This window comes from Diadema setosum, chromosome 19 (assembly GCF_964275005.1).
Source record: "Diadema setosum chromosome 19, eeDiaSeto1, whole genome shotgun sequence".
Lineage (NCBI taxonomy): Eukaryota > Metazoa > Echinodermata > Echinoidea > Diadematoida > Diadematidae > Diadema > Diadema setosum.
In genome coordinates, this window is record NC_092703.1 from 19,269,916 (window position 1) to 19,294,246 (window position 24,331).

At 37.7% G+C, this 24,331-nt stretch overlaps 1 protein-coding gene across 1 annotated transcript in view; it reads left to right on the top strand.

The window, feature by feature from the left end:
- The window catches only part of LOC140242318 (connector enhancer of kinase suppressor of ras 2-like), a 96,072-nt gene that overhangs the window by 29,373 nt on the left and 42,368 nt on the right, over window positions 1-24,331 (top strand). Inside the window, exon 2 of the mRNA XM_072322057.1 lies at window positions 17,246-17,409. Within this exon, the coding sequence (XP_072178158.1) occupies window positions 17,246-17,409 (164 nt within the window). The remainder of the gene's footprint in view (window positions 1-17,245; window positions 17,410-24,331) is intronic.

Consider the following 24,331-nt stretch of genomic DNA (forward strand, 5'->3'; position numbering starts at 1 on the left):
TGTGTGCGCATACGCTGGGCCGTAGTATTCAGTGTATGTAGCTCTCCTAAGGTCCTCTCGACCGAGTCACATTCAGTCATCAATTCGAACAGAAAGGGACTACTGGCAGAACCAAACATTGTCCATAGCCTGTTTTCAATACTTCAACTTAATTGGTAAGTCCTCAAATTGAAGAAATTTTTGGATTTTAAGTTGATATTTACCCGCAATACTAAATCTGTCATGACCCTGAATGCTACAATGCGAAGCCCCATTACGCTATGCATATGGGGCTGCTGGTCGCTATGCGTATGGGGCTGCTGGTCGCAGTTAATTGCATGATTACTAGACATGAAAGCACTTTGGGGCGAGTAAGTCTCACAGTGTTAGTTATATGAAAGGTACTTTAACCTGAAACACAAACTGAGACAAGGAAATTCAGGGAAACTTTTGAGGTACCAAAACTTTATGTTATCTTTAATAAGTTTGATAGAAAGGTGCTGAGGCATAGGATGTCTGGATGGGATTATGTTTTTAAAATTAAGTTCTCAGGGAGCTGAAGAACACATAGCTGTATTATTCCCTCTACCTCTTCAGTTTTTCTGCTATTTTGTCTCTTCTATGAAATATCTTGTTCAATATCTACATATTATTTGTTGCTGTTGTATGTATTATGTAATGAATGTCATTGCATATTTTGCATGTCATCCTGTATATTAAGTGATTATCATAGAATATACTCTTTGTAACACTTAGGCACTCTGCACAAAGGTCCAAAACAAATGTTATGTGTATTTTTACATGACAATAGGATATCTCGAATCTTGAATCTTGAATAATGATAAGGCGCTGGCAAAAGAGGGACAAATTCCTTGTCTGTTGTATTCAAAGTAATGAAGGCCACACACAGGGGTTTCCCCTCATCAGCATAGATAGTCACCACATAGGAGCCCTGCCCCAGAGGGGCTGAGTGAACCAGGTTTATCTGTCTGTCATTGAGCAGAGCAACTCTCTTGAGAAGGAAAGCATCAATCCTTAGTGTGGCTAGTGTTTGAGGTGTTTGAGGTTCTAAGGGTTTTTGCAAGAATGAGGGGGGGGGGGAGCAAACAGAACTGTGAAATGCCTTTAACCTCAGAACATGGAGCTCCATTAACATGATAAAGCTGTGCTTAAACACCATACCAAGGAGTTTGACATGTAAAGCATTAAATGTCCACTATTTGTAGGGATGCAAAGGACAGAAAATAAAGTTGTCATGGTAATGGCATGGCAATGCCCTGCAAACAGTGCAACTATTTTGCTGGTAAGTACACCATCTAAAGTTAGAAAAATTCCAGGTGTTTCTTCCACATGGCCAGGCCAGAATATTAAAAGCTAGATTTAATGAGTACTGTAGCCTACCCCCTCCCCACCCAGCCTCTTTGCAAGAATCCAAGTAGGCCTGTGCTTTGTGCAGCTGATGATGTGCAAACCAAACAAGACAGCCTTGTACTTAAATCTGTGCCTACTAGATCCTGGAAAAGAAACATAAAAATGATGATGATAACATCTTGTGAATTCCAATACGATGAACATTGCTGGGTTAAGGAATGAAGGAGGTACATGTACAGCCTGTAGGGTGAAATAGTTGTTGCTGAAGGAGCAGCTATGCTATATTGAGTCAGGTTCTGGAGGAATGCTAGAAGACTGCTGCTAATAAGATTTGTGACAATGCATTAATCTCATTTAGAAGGACAGTGCCCCACAGTTCCCCAGTGGATATTGAACCAGCTGTAAGCTGCAATAAATCGGAGGCAAAATGACATGCCTGTAGAGTTTGCCACAGTCGCCGGGGAGATGGAAAAGGGTTGTAAATGGAGTGATTTTACATTGCAATTCATGTACAAGCTTGCAAATATATGAATTTGTGGTAGTCTAAATGATTTATGTCCATTGGGCAGGATAATGGAAATGAAGCTTGCTCACTGAATAAACTAAAAAAGTATTCTATAATATGTAGTGCTGGTGTGTGCTTAGTATAGTTTCGTCACAGTTCTCTCCTGTAGAGCAATGTGCTTGAAGACTGATTGGCAAGGTGTCATATCATGTACCTATGGAAGAAAATGATTTAACCAAAAAACATGTTCTATTGTGTAATGTACGTGTATGATCTCCATGTTTGTACAATTTGTAAATTGTGACCAGGTTAATTACAGATGTACCGGTAATGTAAATTCTGTTGATTGAATTTATTCCAAAGCAGTGCCACATGCTCCCATACACAGAGGTACAGATAGACAGACAAAGAGACAGACACACACATTTAATTTTTGCCTTGTGTCCCGTTCTTGAATAGAAGACTTCAAGTAGATTATCTGCTGAAGATGTTAACATGTTCATCCATACAATGCTAATGGGGAAAGCACAGGTTGTGTGATTGTAATGTGTAATTTCTCCATTAGGGCAATTCCGCAGTTAGGTGGACATGACATGGATAAAAGAAATGTGCCTCTTTATCTTACCCTTTGATCTAGGTATCAACTAATGCCATGGATGTTCACCAATCATTAGGGTCTTTCAAATTCAGTAGATTTTATTTTTCGTATTCATTGATTTTGTGAGATCTAAAACCATCATTTAAAATGTACATGTGGGACTGGGGACGCTGAAATTCACTTAAATGCAAATTACAGTGGGTTCCTTTGAAATTTTTTCCTCAAAGTTTTGCTAAAGGGTAAAAGATGAATACATATAAATACTCCAGAAGTCATGTGACATTTTGTCAATTACTAAAGGGTGAAATGACCTGCGGAATTACTCCGGACAAATGTAACGTTACTAACCGTAACGTTACTAACCATGCTTTTGGGGGTCTAGCTAAAAAATTATTGGTCGAACTGCTAAAAAAATTTGCATGAACATTTGTCATGATGCAATAATTGAAATTAATGCAACACTTTGTTTGAAGTAACTTGAATTTTTGCACACTTTTTGTTACAAGACATTGATTTTTTTGTCATGTCCTTTTTTCGTAACGTTACTAACCAGCCCTTTAAGTTGCTATAGCAATTCTAATATTTCTTGGATTGTGTTCATTCTTTTCTGTATCATAAACCTGGGAAGGATGAACATGTTTTTGACATAATTTTGACTTGAAGTGAATAAATGGTAATTTAGTGGTAAAAACAAATATCTAAATTTGTTCAAATGTAACGTTACTAACCGCGGAATTGCCCATTAGGTTCTAGCTACAGCTAGCAGTGCTATCAGTAGAAAATTTTGTTCAGATTGCAGAGTTTACAGTAGGATGGTCTGCACTTTTAAATTTTAGTGGGGGCTGTGTTGCAAGAGAAATGAGTTCATATTTTGCCTGAGTACCAATGGTACAATTGTATGTATGAGAGTGAAGCACAAATCATCAGCAGAGACAACTGATGTAGCCTTAGCAACTAGAGTCTAGATGTCCCATGATACTACCTTAGCCATGTTTTAGCATTTATCTGCAGTGAATGATCTGTAATCCAAGGATACAACTCCTTTGATTGCCAGATTTTAATGCGTATGTAGACATCTGTGGCATATGGCTGTAGGAATGGTGCATCTAAAGTGGAGCATGTTACTGTGGCACACTATCACTCTTCATGGATCAACCAGATTCATCATATAGCGAAACTTACCTTGTACATTGAAGCCATATAGAAAACAGTCTCATACCAGTCAGACTGTCTTCTGTGACATCATATACTCCACTGCATGTCTTCTGTGATTGTAAAGGGAAGAGTGGTAAGTAATGCTACTATCACAGTGAATCATTGCAGGCTCCAAAATCTTTTTATAAAAGTCTTTTTAGCTATATGTGGTGTGGTTCAAATTCATTTCTATTTTGTTGTAAATTGAAATTTCAAAAGAGGGATCTGTGCTCTGTAATTTTGAACCTGAAGAAATTTCAACAGCTGCAGACAAACAACATCTCAATTGCTTCCATGACTGTTTATTTCTCCACACATGAATTGTTTCAGGAGCTTTTGAGGTCGGCAGAAAATTGGAGTGGCTGATTTTTACATCAAAACAATAAAGAGACTGTGCATGGATGGACAATTCTTTTATTTCCTTACCTTGTGCCTAGATAGGCAGTAAGATGCAGGCTGGTAGATAGCTGCCCTGGTGGTACACATACTTTGGCTTGTGTTCATTGTATGGCTGCCAGGATTCCACCCTCAAGCTCATCTCCCTCCCTGGTGATCTAGGGTAGCATTAGTCTTTAGCCACAGACCTGCTTTCTCCGCCATGCTGAAATGACAAAATCCTTAACATATCCATATGAAGTATGGACGACTCTGTGCATTCTATTGTGCACCGAGCAATTCTGTTAGTTTCTGTTTCACATATGAAGGAATGTTGTTTGCAGTTATTGATAGCATGAGCTTTTACAGTGTATGTAGCAAGGTTGCTTTACATGCTGTCTCTTGAAATTACAGGATGATGGGAGGGGGAACTAAAATTGATTTGATGTTTTAAAATTTCACATATAAAAGTTGAAAATTATTACAGAAATAAAAAGAATATAACAGTACTTTGTGTTTACAAAGGATTAAAATGCAAGAAATCTGTGACAACTGGAGAATATAGATCTAAAGAAGTACAGTAGGGCACTTATTTTTTTTTTTTTTTAAAATCCACATTGACACACACACACTGATTGTGAATGCTAAATACTAGGGCACTGTGCTCTGTTCACAAGGAGCCATGTCTGGCAATCAATGAGACTCTTTGGAGAGATGCCATTTCCTAAAAAGCAAGATTCATTTATTGACCAACGCTGACCTCCATGCGGTGTGAGATAATAGCTTGTACGCTGAAGCATCAAATACATAGAGCCTAGCCTGTTATCATATTGTGTCATAAACAGATATATACATGTAGTCTGCTTTTAGGGGCATTGTTGATATTATTGTTCCACCCTGCTGGATCTCAATTCCATGTTACTTACAGTACAACCCAAGGAGCTTGCTCTCAGGGTCTTAGCATGGATTTGAGAGCCTGTGGGGCAAAAATATCAAAAATACCCCACATGAAGGCAATTCATGTCTGTTTTAAACCTGGTTTAAATGAAATCTTACTTGTTTGATCATGATCATGTTAGCCAATTCCCATATCGGGCACTGTCATCTTATGTCACAGCAACTGCATTTCATAAAAGCTAGCTGCCACTGACATAAAAAAAAAAAATTAGCTGAAATTGCTGAAGTACTGTAAACGTTGATATTTTTGCGTGATTAATTTTTGGCGCTGAGTGGCTCAAAAACATATTTGCGGGTCCTTGATTTGTGCTGTGCAATAGTCAACCCATTCTGAATGTGCAGATAAATATATATGATATATATATATTTTGGTGGGTTTTAGAATTCGTGCTTTCCAGAAGTAGCGTGAAATACCCGAAAATTAATGTACCGCAAAAATTTTTGCATTTTTTTTTGACAGTGGCTTCAAAACATCCAAATACCAGCAAGTATTGCATACTTTGTCTGTGTTTATCATGTTCTATGAACTATATATCCAACAACCCTAACAACCCTTTAGTATAAAGCACCAAAACAATAAATGGCAGACACATATTAAAGGAAAAATATGTTGAATTAATGAGGAAAAAGAAAGAAAGAGGAAGGGAGAAAGAAAAAGGTAGGGCCTAATTGCTGATACAGGCTCGGAGCTGAAAAAAAAAAAATGAAAATTTTAGATTGTGGTGAAGGTATTTGCTGTAAGAGAATGTGTGCCGAGGAGAACAAGAATCAAATCATGAACATGAAAGATTGCCAAAGGCTGACGGAGTTGGAGGTCTCACAAAATGAATTCTTGATTTTCAAAGCATACTCTCTCTCCCTCTCTCTGTGTCTGTCTGTCTGTATGTATGTCTGCCTGTCTGTCTCTCCATCTCTTTCTCTCCACTCCTCTCCCTCTCCAAGGAATTCTCTGCACAATAGAAAAATGAAAACTGTCTCCCCGGTAAGCCTCAAGGCTGCAATCAAATAAATACTGTATCATGATACAACGACGCCTATTGAATGAGCACCTATATGCTGTATAATTCATTCTATGGGGACCCTTGCTTCACTTTCCATGAGCAGTGTTAATGCATACCCTGCATTCTGGCATGCTGTATACTTTTGTTGTGAGTGAAGTGTGTGGGTTTCTCGAGATGGAATTTTAGATGATGTAGCTGACGAACACAATGCACCACATCTAGGACACAGACTAAGGCACTGCCTCGCAGGTGTGGCTTGTAAGGCTTTTCTGTAACCACACTCAGAGGAAGGGTGAATTGGAGTATATGATGCCATGTGACTTGAGAAAGGATGTTATGGAAAAAAAAAAACTTGCAGAGAGTTCCTCAGTCATAATGGTGTTACATTTTTTAAATGGGTGCAAATAGATTGTGCTGTTTTTACTATCATGGCCTGAACATACAGCTCTTTGAAAACTAGAGAAAGACACTGCCAGGCATGTGAGGCTGTAGAATACAAGTATGTTATTTTGTATCAGCATAAAGAAAAGTGTTTGTTTCCACAACAAAACATCCCCTCAACCAGTCATTTGTAACTGAGACACAATTGTTGGTATCAAAACTCTATACTCAGCTATACGTTGTTAATGACTTGATTCATTTCAAAGCTATGTACACACTTTCGATAGGATGGATTCACATGATACCTAAAATGTAGGCCTATACCTCGTTATGGGTCTCCCTTTACTCAACGCAAGCAGCAAAGGATGTATGTGTACAGTCTGCACGTGCATTGTGCAGCAGGAATGCAGAATGCATTAAAGGCATGGTTTAGTTTTGGTTGTGGTGGGGCTTCAGGTTTCCAACTTTTTATGTGAGAAAATGAAAAACCTAAATCATGAAATATGAATGAGCACACAATTCTAAGAGGAATTCAAAGTTTATTTGATGAAGATTGGTTTTGAAATGACTGAGATATCCCAAATCAAAGAGTGATAAAAGGAATAAAGAGAATAAGGTTTGACCTACCTTTTATTAGGACCACTTTGTTTTACTTAGTTTTTAGATATCTCAGCCATTTTAACACTTATTTTCGTCAAATGAACTTTGAATACCTCTTAAAATTGTATGCTCTTTAATAGTTGATAAATGATTTCTAATTATTTCCCCAAAAGTGAAAATTTGAATCTCCATCTCAACCAGTGATGCATTGTGAGATTTTTGTATTTCTTTTTTTATTTCAATTTACGCAGGAATACTTCACAGGTATCATTCTTATCTCCTATAGAAGGGGAAGTTTTGCCACAAAAATGTAATAATGGTTACCACTGCAGCATAAATGTGTTTATTCTGAGATATGGATCATCTGATGCCAGTGACTCATATTCTCAAGGGGGGTTTCAATCTAAATCATAGTGTAAATTTAGGTCACAATGTATGTTAACACCATGGTTCGATTTTCCCTGCATCTGGCCCACCGTTGTGTCAGTTTTTAGATGAAAGGTTCAAATTTAACCCAAGATCATAATCAGTGGTATAAATCACGGTTTACAGAAAACCTGCTGTTCAGAAAACAAATGCAGATTTTAAAGCAAAACATCATGTATTTGTCACTTCATGCAGAAGTTAGCCTAATTTTAGCTTGCACAGTCTGTAAATAGCAACCACAAACTTGCTTACTGGAATTCTCTTGCTAACCCACTGAATTTAGGTAAGCACACTTAAAAAAACAAAAACAAACTAGTGGTCAGTTTAATCTCATTAGAAAACAAAAACGAACAAACAAACAAACATTTAGCATTAGAATCCAGAACAGTCCACTGGAAATAGCCACTTTCTGAGATGAAAATATTTCCATTGTACAGTATTTGGGCAGAGTTTGTGGACAGGCAGTGAAAACTCTGTTTACTAGACATTCTGTCTGCCGGGAATAAGTGACCCTGTGGCAAAATAGTTGAATTTGGAACTTAGACATTATACATTTGTAGATGGAATCCAATATGCACAGCTAGCTTTATGTGGCTTGGTGGATGTACAATGTATCACCTTGTCATCTGAAGAGTGTGTGTGTGGCTTGTGGAGACTAAAACTATACTCATTGCACTCTGGAATATTTTGCATTGTGGAATTTTTCTCCAGTATTTTCACCAGCAAGTAAAAATCAGACAAAATAGGGCAGACAAGAGGGATACAGGAATGCACAAATTATCAGTTGGATATGAATGGACAGTATTACAACTGCTGTTGATATCATGCCATAGAATTTGTATTATGGTTGTTAGGCAGGGAGTTTACCTTAAAGGACAAGTTCACCTTCATTAACATAAGGATTGAGAGAATGCAGCAATATTAGTAGAACACATCAGTGAAAGTTTGAGGAAAATTGGACAATCGATGCAAAAGTTATGAATTTTAAAAATTTTTGTGTTGGAACTACTGGATGAGGAGACTACTAAGGCTCGTGATGTCATATGAGTACAATAGTATAAAGAAAATGTAAAGAAAATTCAACATAATTTCTCTTTTTTCGCATAATAAAAGAGCACTTGACTTGTCTCTTCCTAAAGGCAATGGGATTAATATTACCCATAACATAATGTTAGTAACGAGTCAAGAGAATGTGTATTTTTTTCAAAAGATGAAATTTTGTGAAATTCTCTTTATATTTTCCTTATATTGTTGTGCGCATGTGACATCATACACTGCAGTAGTCTTCTCATCCAGCGGTGACTGCACAAAAACTTCAAAAATTCATAACTTTTGAACGGATTGTCCAATTTTCCTCAAACTTTCAATGATGTGTTCTACTAATATTGCTACATTCTCTCAATCCTTAAGTTAATGAAGGTGAACTTGTCCTTTGAATTATCAATATTTCCAGTCTGTCAATTTACTAATACTAGATGTTTACGCCTGACACCACCTAAAGCTATGATACAAATGGGCCAATTGTATTTGTAGGGACTGTTGGCATGATTCCTGTCCCTTGCTAATATGACAGATATAAGGAAAGGAAAAGACATTTTCAATTCCTTGTTTTCTATAAAAGATTAACGTTGAGAGACTTTGAGTGAAGTGCTTATAAAAGAGAGCATTGCTAGAACTAGTGTTTGTTTTCATGCTTGTGAGCTAAATTTGGCAGAGAATATTGAGAAGACCTTGAAAAAAAAAGAGGGCAGTGTGACTCACTGACGGTAAGTGGAAAGTGGAGAAGGGATCAAGCCAAGATAGCAGCCAATAGCTGTAGGCTTTGTCAGGGTATGTCACTTTTAAACTGAGCATTTGATATCTATAGAGATAACAGTGTTCTTTCTCATGCTCTCTCACTGCAAGTGAGTACATACATGTACCTTACTCGATCGATGTGTAACCAGCACATGCAACCAAGCTCAATGTTCTCATGAAATACCAGGTATGGTTTTAACTGCTGATCATTCCACTTTGAGCATTTCAGCCTACAGCATCAGGTGTTGTATTCCACAGCTTTCTAAAGGTAGCTGTCACATTGACAGTGGAGGGTATGATGAGTCTCACCAAGTACTGGTAGCTTGAGTCTAGTGTGTTCACATCAGGATCTTTTCCTCGAATGCTCACATGATATGTCCAAAATGGTATGGTGTCATGTGGTTTTACTTGACTGTGGTCATTAATAGGCTCGAGAACCCATATTGAAATGAAAAGGACTCAACTCCTTATTTCATTGTCAAAGAAGAATGAGCAGCTGGAATCTGTTCAGGAAATGTTTTGGTGCAGCAGTTAACAGACAGAGTGTAATGTACATTGATCATCTGAGATTGTCAATTCTGTAAAAGAGAGGGATTCCTTGTTAAAAAAAGGGTAAGTTTTAATGCAGTTTGTTTGTTTGATGTTTTATAAGTATTATCATAGGTTTAAAAAAAAAGTGTTAAAAAGTTAAGTTCTAATGCAATTTGTTTGTTTGTTTGTCTGTTAGATGTTTTATAAGTATTATCCTAGGATCATTATAGGCAAGGATTCAATGGTTGCACTGTATTTGCCTTAAATAGTTGCAGACTTTACACTTGTTTTTACATTTCTCCTTATGTAGGCATACAAATTTAACACTATTGTCACAATTGAAAATAACAATTATCATACCCTGGAACATAAATGCCTGAATCTGATTGGCTGAGACCAATGTGTAAAAGCTTTTGTATTGTAATGTCTTTTGATTAATTGTAATATTTTATGTGCAATAAAGAGGCGAACAAATAAGCTTATTGTACTGTGCCCTCTGGGGGAAAACATTATGCAGTCTTATTCCTCATCATTGTCTGTGAGTTGTCTTTGAGGATGAGCTGTTACAGTCTTTTGGCCTTGTTATTTGTTTGAAATATGGAGATGTAGTGTGTGATGCCTCTTCAAGTGGTTTAAAACTACCCTTTCCCTGTCTGAGCACAGAATGCTGTCATACTATCCAGCATTCATGAGGGATTAGAACTTTGTAGGCAATAAGCCTACATACGTCCATACAACCTATCTGCAAACCAGTTCAAGTTTAGGGAGCATAGATGCTGGTTCAAATGTCTTTTTATGTATGAGAGCACCAAGTGGCATAGACTCTGTCAATATATCTGTGGGGTAATTGCCCTTCAAGATCTTCTTAGAGATTGATATATCTTTATGCATGTCATTGATGTTAGAAGTCATTTCATTATGAAGTCATTAATTGAGAAGCAGAAAAGCACAAACTCCATGGATGTTTTACAATGGTACAAATAAACATTTAGCATCCTTCCTGGTATATGTGATATTTGTTCCAGTATTATTCTGATATTCACCAACCATTCCAGATAGATTGTACACTTGTAATATGGTGCACAGCCAAGTACTAGTAATGGAGCCAGAGCCTCTCTCAGTGCAAGCCGTCAGATGGTATTGGAATTGTTATGTACAGTATTTCAGACCCTGTATAAACTAGGGCTCTGCAAACAAGAGTGGAGTTGAGTGGAAAATCTGATCATTGTACTTTTACTGTTCCTTTGATATGTTTGAACTTACCCCCTATTGTCCCCATAATAATCAGGGACTTTCCCCAGTGAGCTCAGCATTTCATGGGTTCTTACACAATTCAACTTTGTTCAGCATCAGTACAAAACCTGTACCTGTGAGATTCTGAATTAACAAATGATGTAATGGCTTTGTAACGAGGTTGTGAGTCTCTTCCAAATCCTATATAATTGATTTTTTTTTAATAGTTTTAATATAAATCCTCATGGATGAATTCTACTTATTCAAATTCTGCCCTCCTTGTTCTGATACATTTTATCTGAATGGTAGACAGCAGTATTGATTAGGTGACAATTGATGTTGGAATCTAGGGAAATCATGTGACCATCTACTGATGAGACTTCTCACATGTCTCTCACTTTGTTATACTTCACGAAACTGAGAAATTAATGAGAAGTGATCTTGTGTATCCACATTGAACCTCTTCCTTTGTTTTTACTTTTTTTTAGTTTGTTTTGGTTAGATACTGTATTTACCATATATTTAGCAAGTCAAATTTTTCATGAATCACAACTTCCTGACAATTTTGCAAGTGGTTAAATTCACAATTGTGGAGTACAGTACCCAGTGGAGAAATGTATGTGTGCACGTCACATTCATATCGGGATATTTTTGTGTGTTTTTAAATTCTTAAATAGCACCTGACTTGCGAAATTTGCAAAAATAAAAACCTCACAAAATACTCAGCGTATTACAGTATGTGAATGATGTCACGATGAATCCCTATGAAAGCCATATTGATGGTAAACATTAGTGTGAATTGGCTACACTTGGTATAGTATCTCAGCTTCATCTTGATTCTCTTGACTGTGATCTGGGTAGAGGAACCGATTGCAAGTACCCTCTCCCTGCCCCATTTTGTGCACGTTGTTTCATTTTTGTTTGACTTCACATCTAAGTCTGCTAAAATGAAAGCTGCATCTGAGATGTAATCTCTAAGGCTGAGTTGATGTCATGCGTGCCATGGTAACAGATGTAGGGTTCTGCGAGAGGTAGTTAAGGAGCTTGAATCTGTAGTTGAGGATGATGAAGTATCCTCCAAGGCAGGTTTGTTCAAGATGTATTTAATCTTGTTGGTAAAGTGTGTGACAAACCTGTATGTGGAGAGTGAGTATAAAGCAAGGAAAAGAATACCGTATGTGTGAAACTGCAATGTGTGGAATAGAACATGCCATTTGTTCATGAATGATGTCATGGAGAGAAGGGGGGGGGGTGCACGATTAATTATTCCTTACCCTTGTTCTGGCTGATCACATGAAAACTTCAGTGATGAGACTGCCATTACCATTTCATTGCATACTGAAGTTGAAGTACTGGCTGGAAGATGTTAGATGAAGGAGTGGACATCTGAATTCAGTCTTGTAGTATATCTTGAATATAATGCAGATGGTTTATGTCCCCCATTTTTTCTTAAGTCAAGTTTGATTGACTTGAATTGTACAATTGGCCATTCATCAGTTTCAGTTGTAATGATCCTGTGCTGCATTCCATTGGAATTTATAAGAATTACAGTTTTAGCCATAAACAAGTGTAACAGGATGCATTTTTATAAACATGTTGACATTTCCGTGTTATTTATAGACTTCAAAGGTTGTCTGCATTTAGCATCAGTGATTATACATCTCATACCATTTTGTCACTCTTTCTATAGGTAAGCCTACATGTATTCTTGTGGCCACGTGTTGTCTTCTTCCCTTTCCTTCAGCTGATTCCATTCCCATCCAACCTCTCCCCTTTCTGAGTAGCACAGGGATGTCTGTGGCTGCCTTTGCACGTCATTAAGTGATTAATAACACCATGTTGTAGCTGGGTTGACTTGGCCATAGTAGTCTCAATCATCCTCCCACTTATTCAAGAGGGAGGGCTGTGGGCCCTGAGGAGACTCACTGCTTAATGCCTGCTGGGCCATTTGGCTGCTCTTCGGCCGGAAATGCAAAATCTTTGCTGCGACTTGTGGAGACAGGAGCAGATCTGTGATACTGATGAGTGTGTGAGAACAATCCCCCTAAGAGCCAAAGATATTATTGTCTCACAAAGAAGTCTCATGATGCTGTTACACAGGGGCCCCCCTCTGGCAGTGTGTGCAAACCACTTTATGGGATTTGAATTTCCTAAAAATATTACTAGTACTCCCAGGCCTCACTTGGGTAAAGTAGATTCTGTTCAGAGCGGATTAATTTTTAAAGTCCACGTGCCACAGCATACGATTCAAGACTTGTTTTTTTATATACCTGTAACTTTACCTTGTACAATCAAATTGCGTATGGAATATGCATACCGGTAATTTCACTCTACTTAAGTGATAGTTTATAAAGTGTCATTCCCGGAACAGTGATACAGTATTGTTAGCTCTCTCAAACTAAGAGGGAGATGTTGTTTCTGTTAAATGCATAGGTACAGGGACATTGTTATGTGGAGAATATCATGAAAATGCCAATTTGCATTGAGATACTTATCAAGTGTGACATGCCATAATAATCAATCACTGCAATAACACAAAAATACTCAGACGCTGGTTGCACGAAAATACTCAGACGCTGCATGCACCTAGGGCAAGGCTGCCAGGCATTGGGCAGAGTTAACTGAATAACTGTACCAGTCCATGGACTGCCCTAACCTATCTTCCAGCCAGGTGCATCCACTGCTGCAGATCTATGTGACATGGATAATCATATCACAACATTCACAGTATACCTTTAAAAGTCCCTAATAAAATAATCCCTTCAAATAGTTTGTGTTTTATGAAGGCTGGCATTTAGTGCCTTTAAGATATGAATCATATTTCTGTCTTGTATTGGACGGGTTCAGAAAAGTCTAGATAGTGACAAGGACTGATGTCTGGGAGGGGGGGGGGGGGGAGGCAGAGAGTGTGTTGTGGGTAGAAGTCAGGAGATGGCTTACTGGCTATTTACGTCATACTCTGTAATAACCCGAATGTTTGTCCTGGAAAGATTCTCAGTCTTCCTATTTTTAGATAGTTTGTGAAGAGATGTCCATTGTTCCATAGCGTATGTCTTGTTGACTCACGGAACTATTCAGGATACCGCACATCCCTTTCTTTCTTAATGAGACTGCTGTTCACAGCCTGCTGTTAGCCACTTTGACTCATTAACATACTTGTTCTATCTCTCATTCTCACATTTCCAAAATGTGTCTGACATGTGGAAATGAAACTGTCCAGACTGTATTGGAGCGGGAGTGAGATTTCAGGGAGTTGTGATCTGACTCTGTTAGAAAGCCCATGCAAAGTCTCCTTGTAACATTTGTCTGGCTGTTGTTGTATGCAAGGAGGATTACCATAATTATTTAAGAAGAGAAAACATTCCACTGATAGGAAGACTTCAAAATGGAGGGCATGCCATGCGGCTAAAACACATTAACAGCAAGCTTCATGCAAATAAAGCAAAACCAGATCATCTCAAAACAGGTTTTGGCAGTAGAATATAATGCAAGAGGTCTAGAATTTGTAGTAATCTAGTATGTTAGAATGTGGTCTATTAACTGATACATCATTTTTTTGAGGCATAGATTGGCAAATCATTTTTCAGCTTCCACAAAGCTTCTGAGCTTTTGTTGTTGTTTTTTTAAACAGTCTTGGCATTCTCTCGTGCAGCTTTGCCAACTTGCAATTGACCAACATGAAATTGAATAGGACTGAGCAACAACAAATATGCTGCTACACCCTTTAACTAGGCCCTAAATGGCAAATAATATATTATTTTTCCAGGTTAGGGCCACATTCAAGACATTTAAATGGCAGAAAAGATGAATAGAGTATAGAATATAGAATGTTATATAGATTAATCACGAGCACAAAATGCAATTTTGTTCCAGTGGCTTTGTTGTGCTAGATACTGTTGTACTGTATAATACACTATGCTGTATTATCACAAAAGCTAAGGAAAAAGATCACAACAATGGACCTTAGGCAATTTAAAAGAGCATCTAGAACTTGTATTGAATAAGGAAATATTTATGTTGAGAATATGTATGCAAAGTCTAGATGTGCTATTTATTATACTCCCACTCTTGCCAGTTGTGATTGCTTTCTATGCAGTTTTTGTTTTGTTTTGCTTTGTTTTTTTTTTTTTTGGGGGGGGGGGGGGAGGAGATGAATGGGGAAAGAGAGAAAGAGCCTGTAAGTGAGGCTACTGCCTTGAAGGTCAGGGGAGGTGATAGGTAAAGAGGGGGATGAAGGTTTCTTGGGACCAAGTACTTCTGCAGCCCCCAGGATGCAAACTCAAGCGATAAATGAGATGAACACGTGGGATAAAGACCATGACAAGACTTTCTGTGTCATTGTTGTGAAGATGTCATGAGGTCATTACTATTAGGGAGATGTGTGGTGAATGAAAGGGTTAGGGAACGATGTCATGGTAGCCTAAAATCTGAGAGGTAGGAAAGGGGATCAAAGGGGAGAGAAGGTGATGTTTGATGACTTTATGAAGCAGATGCATATCAATTCTAAAGATAATTTTTGAGAGATGTAGATGAAAGTATAGATTCCAATATAGATCAGTCATTGACTGCTGGTTGGAATAATGAAACGAGGCATGTGCCCATAAAATGTGTAAAGTTGTATATACTGCACCATGAAATCGGGCATATCGTATGCTCACCTTCCGCCCACAAATTATGAGAATGTTGTATACATTGTATATATATACAGGATAGATACACTGTACTATTTGTAGATAGATAGATAGATAGATAGATAGATAGATGGATAGATAGATAGATTTTATGAAATCAAAATATGTGGGAGAGATGGATTCAATTGAGTGGTCATGCAGAGACAAAAAGATATTACTTTATTGAAGTTATGATGATGGAAGAGATGGGCATGATGAATCAACATTCACAGGAACAGTGTTACCACATATTTTGATGAAGACTCACCAGCACACTCACTCACTGACCTACCATGATTGTCCATCACATTAACATTTCAGTTGGATTTGAAAAACAAACTGTTTCAGTCAACACTTTAAGATTTCTCTGTTTGATTTTTGTGTGCAAATATATGAAATTGTCAAACAATGTCTTTTTATTTTCTTTCATAGGAGAACCAGAAAATATCATACCCAAGTCAGACCTGACAAAATGATAAATTTATGTTCATTTGTATCTCTTTGATTCATCCCATGCCAGAATGGGATAACAACAGATTTGATTACTTATTGATTCAAATATGTTTCTGATTATATGGTTGTTTTGTCATTGCAAATTCAACTTTGTGCACTGTGCCATTGTTTATCAGTAATTCTGTACTAGATAGCTCTCCTCTGATCTAAATTCATCACATGTAGTACATAGATCCTCTGGGGAAGATGATTAGGAGAGGCAAGATAGTCTTATTAAATGCAAATCTTTCCATCTATCAGACATGACTAAAATCATTCTATAGCTTTGTTGGTGTGAAACATTCATAGAATAACATGTTATGACTCACATGTGTCCCTCAAATAGTGAGTTTAGATGCTCGGCAGTGATTATGATGCCGTGATATTGAATGCAATTAGCAAGCGGATCCATGTGTTGTGATGGAATCGAGGGATGTGTGCATTGTGGCAGACCCAACGTCAAGAAAACATATATAATGCTAAATGGCAGGGTGGCATTATGACCAATGAGGTGTGGGCCCAAGGCCGGTGATTCATTTCACAGGATCATTTAGACCACGAGTCAGGGGCAGTAGGACATACTCCCTTTAATCATTGATCTCCTTCACTGCCTGGGTGTGTAATCACAGACTAATGAGAGTTTGGCCACAAAGGATACCATTATCAGCATCCCGGCATTTGTTACCCAGATGACCAAATGAGGTAATAACTCCAGTTATGAAGTTTGTCCTAACAGCTACATCTAGCTTCTGTATAGGCTGGAGTGGATTGTATAGTTCTATGAAAATCTATAAAAATCATATAAATCCTATTTTTTCTGCTTGAACAGTGTACTGTAAAATAATACTTTCGTGGCATGAAATTTTCGCGAATGGGAGCCGACAGCCTTTTTCGCAGCATGAAATTTTCGCGAGTTGCCTCTAACATTCAATGCACACAGTGTAAGACAAGGTCTTTAGTGTGCATTGTAATTTTGCGAAACTTGGCTCTCGCAAAATTCACGAAATTAAAATGCACGCAAACATTCCTCGTTTTACAGTATCATATGGCAAGTGAAATCTTTGTGTAAATGAGAAAATCAACTTCATACAATAAATTATGGTAATACTTGTATATTTGATATCATTATGTGCAGGTCTGGACTCAGTTCTCCATCCATACATTAAAACTGTGCTGACCAGAAAGGTGACTGGAGACCGGCTCCTGTTGATGACCGCTCAGGACCTAGAGGAACTGGACATAGAGAAAGTGGGTCATCAGGAAATCATGCTGGATGCCATCAACCTTCTTTGCAACCTGGTGAGAAGTGGGCCGTGGACTGTGGGATGAAGGGGAGAGGGGTGGCTGGGCTGGGGAATGGGGCAGATAGTGGGCTATGATTAGGCGCTAGGGGTAACACCTAAATGTGGGAGAGATGGATGAGGGGTGTGAAATAGGAAGGTAGGATGACAAAAAGAAGGAGAGATTAGCACTGAATGATATCCCTAGATTACTTGGGATTGTTAGTAAAAGGGAACATAGAGAGGGTTTTCTTTTCCATGTGTATGGATCATTACAACTTACCAGTAGTGATGCAGGAATAACAGAGCTCTGTCAGGTATCCAGTTCCAGCAAACTGCCTTTGGGTAACCTCACTGTGACATGGTATAACTGAACTTTAGGTTGAGACTGATACTGAACATTGTAGGTGTCCTAACAGAATGAATTAACCCAAAGGCAAAGATAATTTTACTATGACAGTTACACAAAGTTGGAAAAGGTACCCAGTATACACGATGGCAAACCAAAGAGCTGTCATGGTGGCAATATTTTGAATTATTTTCACTTTTTTTTTTTTTTTTTTTTTTGGTTGATATTTCACTGATGTTTGTTTTCTTGGAAAAACAACAACAGTCATAACCTCTGCTCATGGTTTATTATGGGTTTGATATTCTTACACATCCTCTCAAGGAAAGTGCATTTCTACAAATATGAAGTGAAAGGTTTGGAGTTTTGTTGTGTCATCAAAACAAGTTAGGAGTTTTTTATGTGGTTTCATATCTAGAAGTCATCATATTCTCATTCTTTATATTCAAGTAAAACATCCATTATGATGTTGTTTTGCTTTCATGAAAATCAAAACAACTGTTTGCTTCTTTGGCTGAGTTTCTTTTGAAAAAACCGATCTTTGGTACCGCATTGGCTTTCTATATGCGAGAATGATATCCGATACATACTCTGAGTTTTTATTTAGTTCACATATGGCGCACCTCTCATGTTGCAATGTTGATCATTACTAGTAATCTATTGCATTGTCTGAGCAAGTGATTTACATAAGCCCTTCATAACTAGTTGTGTAAATTGTGTGCATAGATCTATTGAGAGTGCACTTTCCAACAAGCTCAAATTGTCTTTCATGTTTAGATGTACTTTGTCAATGTATGCCAGTAGAATTCAGCGAGACCTTCCAAGGCAGCTTCTGTGATGCTTGTTTCTGTTTCTATTCCTTCTCTCTCTCTTCCTTTCTCTCCCTTTCTTTCTCTGTCTCTCCATGTCTCTGTAAGTCACTCTCTCTATATCTTTGTTTCTGTCTTGATTTCTGTCAGTCTGTCTGTCTGTTTCTCTCTCTGTTTCAGTCTGTCCCTGTCTCTGTTTCTCATTCTTCTTCTCCATCTCAAATTCTACCATTATCTCTACCCCTGCCTTCATTTCTCCATCCTAACTGCTCTTGTATTGCACAAAGAAAGCAAGTTCCGCTATGTCATGGTCAGGCAGGAGGCTCAAGTGGGCCTAACTTGTCCAGGAAATGCCCCAATCGTTGAGGGAAATGCAATAACCCCCCATGTCCGGTACAGGACATCCTAGCCTTAATGTGAGACTTTAAGAGCTATGTGATTGTTTGTAGATGCCATATGCCTCTCTGTCTGAAGTGGAGTCATGTGATGCATAAAATGGATGTCTATGGTCTCTTTTGATGAGATTTTCAGCAAGCATTCACTGTTTGGGAATTGAGCAGTGACTGCTTGTGATATGTGTGGGGAAAAAGTGGCATTTCACTATAGAAAGGGCTCAGAAGCAAAGTGGTGGTCCAATATAGCAGTTTATCCAAAGTCAAATTTCAATTAAATTTCTGTTTTAGAAATATTCACTCATGCCTTGGAGAAAATCTTGTTCATTTTTGGAAATGGTGTTTTGATTTTTATATAGCAGCACATTGAGTATGTCGGGAACCAGATTTTACATATGTAAGCTTCACATAATTATTACATGCTACTCTTCTCTCAAAAGTTAGCAACCTTTATTTACAAGTTATAATTCAATTACAGTGGTGCATCTTTAGCAGTGTGTGTGATAATAATGATAATAATGCAACAAATGTTTAGAAAATCACACTTATTGAAAGTAAGATGACAATTGACAAAAGTGTGTATGAGGTGGATATAAACAATCTGTGTGAATGACACAACCATGTGTCATATACCTGAGATTAACAAAAGATATGGCTGCATGAAGGTTAGGTGACCATCAAGCAAGTAAATTTCAAGGAATATTAGCCATGATTGTGGTGCAGTTTTTTATTTAAGCAGCCAAGTTGTTGAGTATCCTTTGTAGAGTCACTCTGAAGGCTCTTATGATACAGAAATTCAAGGAACTCTTCTCTCAGATGTCAAGCTTGGAGGTGAGATAAACTCAAACATAGCTGAACTATTATAAGTGCTACACTGACAACATTGCTACAGTAGGAAGCTATAAGAGGGTAAGGTTTGCAAAGGAAAGTTATGGCGCCACCAGCCATAGACACTATGCTGTCCTGCATTTAGGAGTAGCTTTACTTTGCTTGAATAACACCGATCCGTTCCAAGTACCCTGGAAATTTCAGAGACCTGTAACATTGATGAAGGCATGGTAAGGAAATTTATTTTACATTTCAGAAAGACCCAAACTATTACTGAACCCCAAGACTCTTGCAACAAAATATCGTTCTGTGGATCTTCCGGGGCAATATATTGATAGTCATGCAAGGAAAAACAAAACAAAACCACCAAACAAGATAAATTATCTCTATTTTTACCTCCACCAAGAAGGTTATGTTTCTGCTGGCATTAGTCTCTCTATTTGTCTGTCAGCCTGTCTGTCTGTCTGTCTGTCTGTTTGCAAAATAACTTCAAAAGTTGTGAACAGATTTGGATGAAATTTACAGGAAAAGTTGATAATGGCACATGGAACAGCTGTTAAAATTTTGGTAGTGATCTGGATCACTATCTGGATCTAAGAATGTATTTTTTCTTGAAGAATTCTTTATCATTGGCAAATACCAATAGGTCCAAAAAACCAGTAAATTCAACCCATGCGTACAAGTTGTAACACATTAGGTGTGTTGTGTGTATATGCGCACTCGAGGTGTAGCAAGAAGCTAATAGTGGGGCAGATATGTGAAAAAGATGCTCACATCCGGCGGAAAGTATGAAATTTTGCATATAGGGGTATTTTGGGGCGCTGATTTCAAAAATTGCCGGATCCAAGAGATCTGGCCACGGGGTCAGCCGCCATTTTGAATTCCAATATGGCCGCCGTCAATGATCCCTATCTTCAGTTCTGAATGGCATAAGCCATTGGAATTTGATACATAAAAGCATGGTGATATGATGACTTCAATAACGGACTTATTTTATATGTCTGACAAGCTGCACGGCAGCCAATTTGAATTTTTATACAAAGTTGTCATGTTGGAGTGTTGAAAATCTCTATCTCGCGTTTGTAATTAGGCTACCTGATTGAGCGCGCGTTTGTAACTTATTGAGTGGGCGCTGCTGTATTTACATTGTGACGTCAGTGAAAGGTGCATTTTGCTTCCTTTTTGCTGCACTTTTTGACATGCCCGTGAATGTTAGTCGTGGTGTTTGTCTTCATAGCCACATTGGAATTCAAAATAGCAGGCATTGCGTTTGTCAGACACATCACATTAGTTAATATTTTAACTCAGTATGTTAAAATACTTGTTTACACCTAATTTCAGCGTCACTCACCACTTAGAAATCGAGATAGGGATTTTGAATATTTCGTCGAGGTGGCCATATTGGAATTCAAAATGGTGGCCATTCGTTGTTTGTCAGACACTTCAAATCGATCTGTTATCAAATTGAATATGTCAAAACGTTCATGTGTACCAAATTTTGGTGCCACAGGTCATTCAGAACTGAAGATAGGGATCTTTAGATTTGTTTCGTGATGGCGGCCATATTGAAATTCAAAATGGCGGCCGACCCCGTGGTCAGATCTCTTGGATCCAGCAATATTTGAAATCAGCGCCCCAAAATACCCCTATATGCAAAATTTCATACTTTCCGCTAGATGTGAGCATCTCGGCCAAATTTTGTTACATATTTGCCCTACTATAAGGTAGAGACACTAGAAAGGATTCTTTATCTTTGGGAAATATGCCCATTTTCAGCATAATATACATTAATATGACATGTATATTGGTGGAAATGAGCTGCTTGGTGGAGGTCTTCGCTCTCCAAGTGCTTTTACAGCTTTTTTTTTCTTTTGATTAGTCAAAGAAAATACCACTAAAAGTAACTATTTGTGACATATATCTCTGGCTGTACTTCTAATTTCACTAATCATTTTATATGTTTATATATCTACCTATTCATCTATCCAGAAAGATAGATCTGAATAGACATAGATGTAGTTTAGAATTTTCACTGTGATAACTATTGTCAAGTAAACATAATCATGCTGTTTGTAGGAGATTCTCATAATCATACGGGCATTTTATCATTTATCTGAACATCATACCCGATGCTACCTTTGTTTCAAAATCAGTAACACCAGAGGAAATTTTCAGTAAAATCGACTTCAAACAAATGGTGGCAAAACGGATACTTTTTTCGTAATGCCACAGCATAGCGACTCTAATTGCGGTATGAATTGAAAGGTGAGGTATCACAACTTTTGACGCTTGATGATATGTTCACCTTACCTTATGCTCCTTTAGAGATGACTCTATCCCTTTAATTGGCTAACAACACCAGGTGTGCTGCCTATTAACTAATTAGGAAGCCAGAAGCTAACATGCTTTATCGCTTCATTTCCTGTCAATGGAATAGTTGTTTACAGTTTTAGTTGCTCAATGAGATGACTCAGAACAATTTGCTTTCTCTTACCCAAATTAAATCTATATATGAAACAAAGGTGCATTGTCTGTGAAATAAGAGTGAAAAATCATACATAATTTATGAATGGATAGAACTTGAAAGAGAATTGTGTTTCAATGTATTTGGCTCAAAGTGTTGATCAATTGTTTTATTTTGAGATATCCTTGGTAAGAATTCAGAGTGTACATTTGTCAGACGTCTTAACAGGAATCTAGTTGATGATCACGCATGTACCCTAGTCTTTGCTCTATTCCCAGAGAGAGGAAATAAACACCATGTCACATTATTCTGATATCCTGTGTGCGTCTACTTGTGTCTGTCTATGTGATCATGCATCATTGTCAGTGAACAAATTACATGCTCTCATCAGTAGAGGGCAGTGTTGCCTATTACCAACTAGTGTCCCTTTACAAAGGCACTCTATTTACCAACCAGTGTACTTCATCCACTGCATACCTTAAAAATGTTTTAAAAATCATTTAATTGTATAAACACATTTGTTGTACCATTGTATAGAGGACTAACCACAAAGGCTGTAGGTTAAAGAGTTAAACATGTGGTATGCAGAAGTTGCCCTTCAAAAGCACATGATGCACATTATCATTATTTATTAATCTATTGAATTATTGTTTGTTTTTTAAAGTGATGAGCAATAGACCACATGAACACTAAACACTGTATTGTTTGTATTTGTATCACATCATGTGTCTATGCTTGATTTATTGACATAATATTTCTCTCAGCTACAGTATGCATAGTGCTGCAGGTAAAATGTTAATGAACAAGGCTATGTACTGCATCTGTGAGAGATGTTAACTATTAGAACAGTGCCAAACTTGGTGGACTACTAATAAATGTTCTATTGTAATGAGCAGCAGAGCCTATCAAGCCATATGATCATGTTTGCTAGATGATTTATACTCATTACAGTTTTTTATCGCATGACTCTCCAATCAGTTCATCAGGCTAAATCCAACATGTGAAGACAGACTTGATAGGTTTGACTACCCTTGGTGTTAACTCATTGAGGACGAGTTCCGAGTATACTCGGGCAGGTGTCTATGGGAAATGCGTGTTGTAGCAAAATCAGTCCATCCTCAATGGGTTAAGGAAGTTGCAGTACAACGATGTTTCATCTATCTCTTCCTGAGAATAAAGCAACAAGGTATATCGTTTACACAATACTGTATCTGACAATATCCAACATAAATGACTTCAGATCACACCTGAGCACGTGAGACATATTATTACATATGGCACAAACTAATTTAATGGCACTGACAACAGACAATATTGTGCAGCAACATCAGCATAGGGCACAAACTATCCCTCTTTTGATTTGCCACTTTTGTACTTAATAACATAGGTAGGAAGCGATGGAAATTTTATCTTTTTGGGAGGAAATGTAAGTGACACAAGCACCTCCAATGAGTTGCATTGACTTCAAAGTAGATCCTGCTCAACAAGCAAATGTTGTCAGAATCAATGGCATAGATTGAACTGTCATTTTTTAATATATATTTCCTGCTTCATGTGTAATTCAAGGTTGTGGAGCTTACCAAAGAGAGGACAAAAAAATCAGAAATGTCACAATAGCCAGCCTTTAGCAGACAGCATTATAATAATGCAAACATATTCTCTGTAGGCCTTCCAGATAGAATATTCAAGCCTAAGTCTGAAAGATCAATGAAAGGAATGATGGTTTATAGTCACATTCCTTTGTCAGCCCTGCCAGGCACCTGTACTGGCTCCCACAGCTGTATGAATGCTTTTGGGAGACAGGGCAACATATCTCAGAAGTAATAACATCAGCAGTAATGGCAGTTTTGAGAGCTCAGGCATTGATAAATTGTACAGAATAAGTAAATGAAAAGTTTTCAAACTATTATGGAATTGAGTATGATTAGACTATTGGTTTCACTTTCGGTCGGCATTAAACTTGTGCATCCCAGGTGTGGTAATGACACAAGGACTGGATATATGACATGTCTGACTCCTGGTTTATGATACAAAAGTCATCTAAGTGATGTGCATTTATATTAAGTATTTGTGAATAAACAAGTGCATTTCTCATAGTGCTG